Genomic DNA, 11,337 nt, shown 5'->3' with positions numbered 1-11,337 from the left:
AGGATCGCGAAACACTGCAAATGAGGATGAAAACGGAAAATATTCGGTTCAAAACACTTAAAATCAATCCATAATCAAATCCCAACAAGTTTGGTGGTGAAAAACGTTCAAAATTTACCTGGAGGTGCTCGGAATGGTGGTTGCCGACGAAGAAGCTTCGCGAAAAATTGGTGGCGCAACGAAACAATTAGGGTTTATGCGTTTCGCGTAGAGAAAACCCAAAAATTGACGTCAGGGCTGCGTGGTCAGACGTTACTTAACGTCGGTGCAGAGGGGGTCAGACGTTAAATTAAGTCGGGGCAGAGTGGGTCAGACGTTAAATTAAGTCGGGGGCAGAGAGCTCAAACGATAATTTTTACATAACGTCGGGGTACTGTGGGTCAAACGTTAAATTACGTCTGTGTTGAAATGGACAGACATTAAAAAAGTCAAATAATTTACAAAAATGCCACCGGTCATTTTTAACGTGGGACTTTTTCTAGACAGACGTTATATGGGTGACGTTATAGGGCTTTTTTGTGTTAGTGAGTACAGATAATTTAGTATATTTTAAAATTTTAAAACTAATATAAGTGTATTTTGAAATAACAAAAAAAAAAAAAAAGAAGAGTAGAGAATTCTAAGAAGAATAGTAGAAAATTCAAATTCGTATGAACTAAAAATAATAAAGGTATTAGAGTTAAAGTGTTTAAGTGATTGAGAAACAAATGATAAAAATATTTTCGATAATTGCTAAACATTTTATATTTACTTTTCAATCATTAAAAAAAGTATGAACCCAAACAAAATAAAAATTTAAGAATGATAGGAAAAAATTATAGTAAAAAAACAAAATTAGTTATGTAAGTCATTAATTATATATTTAATATAAATATAAATACGAAACATCTACCTCACATCTTACAGAATATTTGATTTTAGATGTAATAAAACCTCATATGATTATATATAAAGCAATTAAATACTTTAACAATAATAATAATTACATAATAAAAAATTAATTAACAACTAGAAAGTTGCTGATTATATTTTAAAGATTTAACTTTTGATTTGGGAAATATTTTGTTATTATGTATAAAGGGATGGATCGAATGAATTTGAAAGGAATATTATATATTTGGTAAATCTAATTAATTTTGGAAAATATTAAAAAAATTGATAATATATATTAGCTTATGAACAGAAGTAAGAACTAGCGAAGAGATAACGAAGGAGGCGGTTTGCAGAATGAGTTCTTCTGCTTCTCTTCTACCCTTCTCAGTTTCTTCTTCTTCAATTTTTTCTTCTTTGCTTCCTTCCGCCACTCCATTGTGCCTCTCTCAACCCCGCTTAATCTCAACCTCTGCCACATTTAAACAGCAAAGGTTTTCATTTCCTTCTGTCAAAGGAAGAAGAAAGTTCCCAACTTTACCATTTTCATCCACCAAAAGGTTCCTTGTCAGAGCTGCTGAGTACAAATTCCCCGACCCAATTCCGGAATTCGCAGATGCCGTGAGTTGTCTCTTCCATTTTTGGCTTCTCTTCTCTGTATTTGTTAACTAATAAATTAACTTCGTTTTCCAATTTCTTTCTATTTTTGTTTGTGTTTTTTCAGGAGACGGAAAAATTCAAAAGCCACCTTCTCCAAAAGCTTACAAAAAAGGATATATATGGAGAATCCGTTGAGGAAGTTGTAGGAATTTGCACTGAGGTTCGTTGGTTTCCTGCTTCATGTCCCCTACTAAACCCTTTTTCTTTAGTTAATTTGGTTGTCCTCATTTTTTTTATTCACTCTTTTTTAAGTTGAGTTATCTAGTTTTTGTTTTTTTTTTTTTAATTTGGGAAAGAAAGAAACCCATAATACCTATTTTGAAGTAGAGAGCAGGAATAAGATTAATGATTAGTTGGTTATAGTAGCATGTTTTCTCAGCATGCTGAAGAATCATTAAAAGCATTTCTTATCACCTTGCATGCAATGTATTTGTGCACCTTTATTGGAGAAGTAAGTGATGAATGATCCTGTATAGATATTTACTGGTTTAGTTTTTGGTTTCTCTGATCTTAGTCACCCAGAAGTGATGCGAATTATACCTTAGGTTGCTCTCAGCATATGAACTAAGGTCTTCTGATATATATATTGAACTAGTACTACATTTTCAAATAGCAATCATATCATGACAAGTTGACAACTCTAGAGTGAGGCTTTCCGGAAGCTCATTTTTCCCTCAATCACAGCTTAATTGAGATCTCTGAATTTGGAAAATCCCTCATTGGATGTAGTTACCTACACATCTCATTCTAAACCCTCAACTTCTCCTGTTCTTTTCTCTGTGCAGCACCCACTCTTCTTTTTATTGAATGTTTATGATGACATGTATTTGAATTATGAAAGTCTTTTGAATTTGTTTGTTTCGTTGACTTTTAATCATGCTATATTTTTTTGAGTCTGACTTCTATTCTTTGGCATTTGAAATTGATAACTATGTTCGTAAGAGAGATTTTATGTGTATGTTATAGAAACCCGTGATAGTTTTTTCTTACAATAAAAAATCTGTCAAGACTATAGAACAAGGTTGGTTGTGTTCTAGTTTGGTTTACTTTCAGCTTTTGCACTTGTTTCATCTATTGTTATTATCAGATTATGGAATTATTCAATCTGAGTTAAACTCCTGTCTTAGCTTATGAAACTAGGGAGCTGACGCTGTAAGGACTTTCAAACAACCAGGAAAAGAAGATAGGGAAGATGTGATTTTATTTGTCTATTTTGTCAATATTACCATATTTTAGTAATTGGAACGGTTCATTCAGAATTTGTCTTTCATATTGCTTGAATTCAGTTCAACTAATAGTTTTGTGCAATATTCCAAATGCCAGCCAATTTGATATGTTTTGCTTTCATAGGGATGTTTGATTTATTCTGTATGGATTGTCTTTGTGCACCACATTGTTATTTTGAGCTGAGTTGACTAATGAAATATTTGTGTTCATACTAACCCTGTTTTGAATTGTGTGATTAAATGTTTAATGGAGTAGATTTTTAGCACTTTCTTACACTCAGAGTATGGAGGTCCTGGTACACTCTTGGTCCTTCCTTTTGTTGACATGGCGGATACCCTGAACGAGCAAGGATTTCCTGGTGGACCAATAGCTGCACGTGCTGCTATCACTTGGGCACAAAATAATGTGGACAAAGACTGGAGAGAATGGAATAAAACTGATAAGAAATAGTAATAGGGTACCTCATGTATGCTTATGCTGTAAGAGACCTAAATGAGCAGTTTTGTGTCTATTTCTTTAGTGCCTTTTTGGTCTAGGATAGGTAGAGTTGGAGAGAGACTTGATTTTGAAATAGTTATTAGCAATTATTTATATTAGAACGTGTATTCTTTTTACCGAGAAGAGATAAAATAATCTGAGCCTAAGATGGACAACAAAATCGGATAGAGGTTTAATCGTTCATTACCATGCTTTCATTCTCTTTTCAACTCGTTTTCAATGTTTGTAAACACTGCCTTAACTCCTCACCATTTGGTATTAATTATTTCTAAACAAACAACTAGATTATTTCTTTAGCAAATGATACCTACCTCTTATTCTCGATAGTTATTACAAAGATATTAATTCGCTAATTTAACTCGTAACAAAATGTTAATGTATAGCTGCACCTGACAATGCTTGTATAGCCACTCATAATCTTATTTTAAATCAATATGGACTTCACTCCCTGTCTGCATGAAATACGAAATAATGACCGAAAATAATTTTTTTTTCAAAGCATTATCTCACTACTACTTATGGCAATTCCAGTTTGAATGATGAAGCATTCAAGAGCACCATTCACCATGACAGACAGGGAATGGTGTCTATCTAAACTGATCCACATCAATACTAACCGTAATATACTCCCAACATCAATTTCATTGGTTAGTAGAGTTGAAAGCATTGGTTTACAGAATATTATTACAATAATTTAAACACTACCGTCCATGTAAATCAGATGACGGGAGATTCTAAATGCAACTGAGCTAAAGCGCAGTTGAAAGAGCCTGAATAGATACAAAATTAATAATGAAAAACATTTTCAAATAAGACGTGATAATATTGGCGTTATTGAACAAGAATCGTGTTTTCTTTAGACTGTATGATATTCTGATCTTCCGTATGCTCAAAAATGAAAATAACGAACTCAACTTGATATGATTGCAGTGTCGATAAGTCGTAATGGGAATCTTCCATTGCGGCCCAAAAATTATGGAAATTGAAAACGCTGAGGCTATAAGTTGCATAACTGCTAAGCCAGGACCAGTAGAGGACTAATCATTTCCTATCCGGAGGTTTGGTTGCGGAATAATCGTGTAGCCAATAAATTAAAGAACAGAGACACTTCAAATTGCGGACTTCTTCCAGCAACAAATCCAACCCAGCAGTTACACACACTCTTCCTGGACTTGGCCATCTGTATAAACAGCGAAAGCTTAGAATGATTCAATACATGCATTTAAACAAGAGATGAATGAATATAAAAGATTAAGGATTCTCAAGACCTCACCTGCAAGGTTGATAGCCAAATTTGCTTGAGCGTCAGCGTCAGAGTTGAAGTTCTTCACAAGGTAAAAAGAAAATTATTTTAAGGCAATGCTTACGTATACAATTCTAAAATGCAAGGCTCGATTATCTAGTAAATTTAACAAGGAAATAATGCTCATAAAGTCATCAAAAAATTGACGTTAGGAAAGCACGTTTTACCAAACAGGGGATGGTGTATATACTAGAATTCAGTACAACAGTTCTGTAGCAGAGCAGATGCAATAAACGATTCTTCTTTCATTGAATTTTTGTAGTGTTACATAATTAATGGCATGACCACTTGGACTAAACTTGTTCCTACAACTTATTTGTGTTTCGCAAGCACAAAAATCAAGGGGGAGAGAAATCACGCCATTAAGAAGGTTACAGGACACATTACCTTATTGCAATTTTTATTCAGTTTTTCAATGCTTCATTTTATACTTTTATCAGCTTTTCAGAGACCATTAATTTTCTCTTTTTGGATAATGTACAATTGTGTATCAGGTTTGGCTTATTTTCAAAATATAATTATTTTTGCCTGCTTGCTAAGAGATCTTTTGAAAAATAAACAATTATTTCTCAAAATAAGTTATAATAACTCATACCAAACAAGATGCAAATCCATATACATCAATAGTTCAGTAAACTATACCTACCCTTAGAACATGGTTGATCTGGAATGAAGAAAATTTGTCCTTCAGTTCTTTTGCCACCTTATATAATGTAGACAAGTTCTCATTCTTGACCTTCCAGGAACCATCAATCTGTTTCGGGCAGTAGCGTGAAAATTGAAGAGAAGCAAATTATAAATAACAGAAATCAGTGATCAAACGCTTGTAAAGAAACAAGGTTATAGGAGATCATATAGATGAAATGCGATGCTTGTCCTGTACTTGGTTGATATTATCCAACGGATAATTACAGTTTGCTGTCATGTGGTTTATCCCACATTCATAGTTGTTACAATCAACTATTTGCAAATCTAATCGCACAACTAAATACAATTCAGCAAGCCAACGATTCATATGATGAACTGTAAATGGATTTAAATCATGATGCATACAAAAATTTGTGAGACTCTGTATACCAATATAAATAACATGATCTATATATATTGCCAGTATAAGAAGGATTATAAGAAAATAGGCCGAATGCAAAAAATGCAATCTTCTTTGTACAATATTTTCTTAGTTGCCCATAATTACAGAATTGTCTGTAATTCTGCTACAATAACTAACTGCAGTTTTCTACTACAATAACTAACTGCAGTTTTCTACTTGTTTTTCGCTGAACAAATAAAATCCTATAGGTGATATATTTTGGTTGTTCATTTGGGCCTTGAAAGGCCATTAATATTTCCTCAAGGTGGAACTCATTTAGGATAATAGCACAGTCCACTAAAATGAGAACCTGCTGTTTTGGTTCGTGCCCAAAAACCAGAAATAAAACATAATAGAAATTGCATATTATTAGAATAATTATGCATTACAGCAGAAGAAACTGCAATACCCCAGAACAATGTTCCTTTTCCACTACAAAATAAGAGTAAGAACTGTAAAACCCCCTCCAACCCCACTTACCTTTTCCCCTGTAAAGGAATGACAAGTGGTGGATAACTAATTACCCCGACCAATTTCGAATTTTAATCCCCTTGCCTCGACCTTTTTTTCCTTCCTTTGTTTCTCCTACAATAAATCTTCTGACCCAAGGCCCATAACTATGTTGGAATGGGTCGACCACAACGTGAACCCTGACATTCATCCACATCAAGAATTTTCAGTGTTTCAAAGACTGGGTCCTTGTCAACAACTTCAGCAGGTAGAGCAATTGACAGAAGTGGACCAGTGTGGGGCTTTAGTGAACACTCGAGGAAGACATTGTGAATTTTGTAAGTGGGGGAGGTTCCGGTGATATGTAACTGAGTAAACACTCAAGTTCCATTTTGCATATAATTTTCATGTGAATATTTAAATCAAAGAGTCCTAAAAAGAGCAATTACATAAAGAATCCAAGGGCATAGAATTACATAATGAAGGAATGTAAATGTCATTAGAACTTTAATAATGCTACTATGCTAGAATAAAATACATAGAAAATAATATAAAATAACCAACCTGCATGCAAACAAGTTTGGAATCACCTCGGATACGAATACCAGTAAATCCCTTTTTAAGAGCATATTTCATTCCCAATATCATTGCACGATATTCCGCAGCATTGTTAGTTGCCACACCCACACCTTCACGTAACCTACAAATCTTTAAAGTAAAAATAGTTAAAGAGATTAAAGTTTTATACTAATGATGACTAGATACAGAAACATCAAATGCCTACCAAACTTCCATCAATAGCTCGCAAAACAGCCCCAGCACCAGATTTTCCAGGATTTCCTTTCGACGCACCATCAAACTCAAGAATACAAGTCTGCTGCACAATGATACATAACTTTGATTAACCAAAAAAAGGGTAGGCAACTATGAGGCTACATAATGCCAGAATAAGAGAGATCTAAAAGCATCAAATGAGTTGATGAAGTATTAAACATTTCACTCCATATTGTACAGAGATCAACAACAGAGCCATCAAATGACCACAGTATAAAGTCAGTCTGCAATAAAATTGATTGATAACTATTGGCTAAAATGCATAGAAGCCCCCTTCAACTATAAATCAATTAGAAAACACCCAGTGGTTCAAAACTTAGCATCTTGGCTTCTTCAGTTTACCAAACCATGCATATTGAGCCTCTACACGAGCTTCTTCTGCAAATTACGTGGATACTAATGTTCATCAGTTTCAACTTTACCAATTTAGATTGCCAGATTCTGAACCAGATGAAGGTTTTTTGCAAGAGATGCAAGTATAATTTTCTGGAAATAGGAAAGTGTCATGCAAACATGTTTTTGAATACATGAGCATCAATATGATTTCAACTTACAGTTGCTTGTGAAGGTGCTTCGGTTACAGCATTATGATCTAACTTGACTTGCTTTCTCAAGGGATCTTCAACTATTGCTTTCTGCAAAGGAAATAAATGTATTAAAACGGTTACATTAAAAACAAGTTTTGACAGTGCACTGAAGTAAAAACAACTGGTTTCACAGACATTACACACAGAGCTACTACATTTTCTCATGTTACAATTGACTTTAGACTCTAGAAATAAGTTTTCATTGGTGGAAACCAAGTGTAGTATCCGATGCAGATGATAGTCCAGTAAAGCTGTTCTCTAAATCTTTTTTTTATCGAGTTATTACCTACTACCAAACATTGACCTAAGTTTTTTAATAAGTTAAATCTTTATGACATACTATGCACCGTCAACTACACGAATTTTATATAGCATTATACAATGCTTCAAAACCATTATAAGATTCCATGATATGCAATCCCATGCAGTCAACTATAACATAAAGTAATGATTTACAAAGATGGTTGAAAGAAAACAAGGTTTGAGAGGATGTCATAAGAATATTTAAATAATTCCAATGGAAGTAATAGAATTGGTAGATGCATATGACTGATCATTGTAACAAAAGTGATAGCTAGTAAGTAACAGATACATAGCCCTGGAATTTTGCCTTCCTGATAGTGATGTTGTAGTTTCAAATTGTACTGAACTCACCTCGTCCTGTCCAAGCACTCCCAAAGATCTCTTTTTAGATACGTCCATATTTGATTTGCCCTCTTTGGTAGGAGGTTCCTGGGACATACATAATAAACCTTCTTATTAGTTTGATTAACAAACCTCAAATTTTAAAGGAAATTTAGAGGATATCTGTGGAGAAAACACAGTTCAAGGAAACAAAATGTGCCATGCCATCTATAAGTATAGATTAATATCTTTATTAGCAAGCTTTTTAAATGCAACAACCGATTACCTACTTCATAGTATAACCACAGAATGGGTTTTGTATGTAAAATTATAATCAAGAAGGAACAAAACCTATGAATTTAAAACATTCTATATATAAGTTTGTCTAGTTAAAATTTCATGTAAAAGAGGACTTATTCCCATCAATCACCAATGCATGGTAATATGAATGTGAAAGATATTTACATTATGAGAACATATTTTATCATCAATTCAAATTCCCCCGCTATTAAAAGTTAGTAAACATCACCAACTCAAAATAAGGATGCTGCCTTTGAGATCAAGCATATATAGCTAATGATAACCTTGCATTTGTTGAAAAGAATTAAAATTCAAATACATTGCAACAGCTGTTTACCTGGAAAGGGCAAGGAACAAGCATGCCCAACAAATCCTCTTTCAAATCAGCAGCTCTAATTGTATATAATGCATTCTTCAGTCCATTCGAGGCAAGATATTCCTCAGTGTCCTTTGACAACGAATATCCCTTGTACACACTAACAGGAGGGTTGCAAACCTACCCAGCGACACAAGGAAGCATATATTTAAGCCTACTACGACAGAAAAAAGTAATAACTTATCCTCAATAGCACAAAACAGATATAGCCTCTGCATCAAGCCAAGCAGATAATAATCACACATTGAAATGAAGAGTAATGTTGAAGCACAATAAAAGGTAGGCAATTTGAATTTTGAATGCTAACAGAAAAAACATGCTCACAAAGATCAGTAACATACTGGCAAATGTCAACTGAATCCCTGCTATCTAACGAATAATGATTATGGTAACCCTGAAATACATTATATCTTGACAATGTAACCTTGTTATCAAAGGAAAACATTACCGATGTATTCCTGCAGGAGTTGTGGCAGGCATTAAAAAAGGCAGGGGTAAAGTGTGAACTTTCAAGAAATCACAAGGGAATAAGAATAATTTGCCCGATAGCATAGTAGCTCTCAATCAAACCACTCAACAGTTGCAATCAAACACTCCTCTCACTTAACAATTTTGCTACCCAAGAAAATTTCAAAACAGTCACAAGTACTTAATCATGTCATTTAAAGAAGAGTAAGAATAAATTGAACTTAACTAGAATGTCCTTACTGTGTCATTCATCACATTTCATCGTGTAGAATAGGATTGTTTACTTTTAATAATCATTTAAAAGTTATATAAGACGATTCTAATACTACCGAATATGAAAATTAAACTCAAGCCAAGATTATATGATGAGGGGTTCAGAAGAAAAATTACAGAAGATCCAACTTGAGCCTGAGAATCAGCGAGACTATTATAGATTCCAACAATGTCCCCTTTCCGAACGACATAGAAAGCGTCCTTCTCCTTCTCCATGACTGGTGCTTCAGGTTCGGCCTTGCGCAACCCAGAAGAACTAGAACCAGTTTTGCGCCCTTTTTTCGTGGAAAAGCAGCGAGTGGTGAACACGAATTCTGAACGGAAAGACCTAATTCCGCGAAACTCTAACAACGTCGGGAACGAGCAGCAGTGAGGGGAACGGTTGGTGATTAATCGAGCGGCGCTTCCGACGGCGGCGGCGGTGTACGATGATAGCAGCGAGAAGCAGTTCATGACAGAGTCAGGTGGCGTTTGGTTGCTGAGAAATGGGAGCAAAATGCATGGTGGAATGAGAGTAACTGCGTGGTAACTTGCAAAGTAACTGTGAATTGGAATTTGGGACTTCAGAGTGAAAGAAGAATGACTAAAAGAATGTGTGTGGTGTGGTGTGGGGTTTTGCTATTTAACATTAAACGGGTCGGGTTCTGTTTTCGAGAACTTTCAGGGTTACTGAACCCAACAAATTTTCAATTCTAGTTTCTGAAAAGTATTTTTCCACTTAAAAAAAATTGAGAATGAATTTTGGGGAAATTTGAAAACTAATTTTCTCTAATTCACCCAGGTCATATATTGGAAAGAAATTGGGAAAAGAGAGTGTACCTGCATGGTCTGTGATTGGCGAGTTGAATTGAGTTGTTAACCAAATTCTTCTTCCATTGCTATGCGATAGTAATAACTTGTTAAAGAAACATGAAAGGCTAAGACATGTAGAAATTTACTAAGAATAATATAAAATAGGTGACAATTTCAAATTGTGGATGATTCATTATTACAAATTTACTATCTTGTTTATTCTTCTAATTTGAGGATCAAATTATTTCTAGAATGGGTTAGGCCAAGTATAGGTAGTATCTATTAGGGTTACCTTTTCTACAAATATCGGCCTTATACTCGAAAATATTTCTAATTTAGTTTTTCTAAAATGATTAAAACAAGTAATACTATAAAGTATAATTTTTAAAAAAATTAATCTTTTTAAAGATAAATTCAATTTTATATCTCTAAATTAAAAATAAAAATATGTAAAATCAAACTTTGAATCATTATTCAATGATTACATTTTTTGTCCTTGATAACTGTGAAACCTATTTCTTAAAAAAAAAAAAACAGTGTTAGCAGTCTCATTTTTTCTTTTTTTAAGAAGATGTGACTCTCTTATTTCTCTCAACTTCGTCCATTTCTCCACTTTAACTCAACATTGATCTTCATCTTCTGCATTCTTGATCTTCATCTTCTGCATTTGAATCTTTGCCCTTTTTGAAACAGAGGCCAAATTTGGGTTGCTGAGTCCTCCTCAAATCAAACTGAACATTGCTTTACTCTGCGTAAGTCAAAACTCCAACTTTTGTCTTCTTTTCTTTGTCCAGTTTTGGATTTTTGGTTTCGTTTTGATCATGATCAAAACCTCATTTTCATCTCTCTGTGCTCTTGTGTTTTAGTTTTAGTTTCTTAAGATGATTTGGGGTTTTAAATCTTAAAAATCATCTTGGGAGTTTTCCTAGTCTCAGTTTTGGTCTACATTTGAAATAAGGGAAGCTAGGCTTTTCTTTTAGATTTT

At 34.0% G+C, this 11,337-nt stretch overlaps 2 protein-coding genes across 3 annotated transcripts; one reads left to right on the top strand and one right to left on the bottom strand.

Annotated features, from left to right (window-relative positions):
* Window positions 1-1,186: 1,186 nt before the first annotated feature.
* Window positions 1,187-3,438, top strand: LOC114178165 (protein PLASTID REDOX INSENSITIVE 2, chloroplastic). Its single transcript, XM_028063914.1, has 3 exons — window positions 1,187-1,491; window positions 1,595-1,690; window positions 3,013-3,438. Exons 1-3 carry the CDS (start codon window positions 1,228-1,230, stop codon window positions 3,205-3,207), a joined length of 555 nt encoding a protein of 184 aa, XP_027919715.1. The 5' UTR covers window positions 1,187-1,227; the 3' UTR covers window positions 3,208-3,438.
* A 430-nt stretch (window positions 3,439-3,868) lies between these two features.
* On the bottom strand, window positions 3,869-10,160 carry LOC114178164. 2 transcript variants are annotated; one of them, XM_028063912.1, is made up of 9 exons: window positions 9,678-10,160; window positions 8,781-8,939; window positions 8,174-8,251; window positions 7,487-7,567; window positions 6,883-6,975; window positions 6,663-6,806; window positions 5,205-5,312; window positions 4,529-4,580; window positions 3,869-4,435 (listed from the first exon to the last, which is right to left on the bottom strand). In XM_028063912.1, the coding sequence occupies exons 1-9, from the start codon at window positions 10,011-10,013 to the stop codon at window positions 4,407-4,409; spliced, it is 1,080 nt and encodes a 359-aa protein (XP_027919713.1). In that variant the 5' UTR covers window positions 10,014-10,160; the 3' UTR covers window positions 3,869-4,406. The 2 variants fall into 2 exon arrangements, with proteins under 2 accessions (XP_027919713.1, XP_027919714.1); XM_028063913.1 differs by having other exon boundaries at window positions 6,883-6,972.
* Window positions 10,161-11,337: the final 1,177 nt, after the last annotated feature.

Source organism: Vigna unguiculata, chromosome 3, assembly GCF_004118075.2.
Source record: "Vigna unguiculata cultivar IT97K-499-35 chromosome 3, ASM411807v1, whole genome shotgun sequence".
NCBI classification, from domain to species: domain Eukaryota; kingdom Viridiplantae; phylum Streptophyta; class Magnoliopsida; order Fabales; family Fabaceae; genus Vigna; species Vigna unguiculata.
Note: the sequence above shows the minus strand (reverse complement) of the source record. Positions and strands in the feature narration are given on the sequence as shown.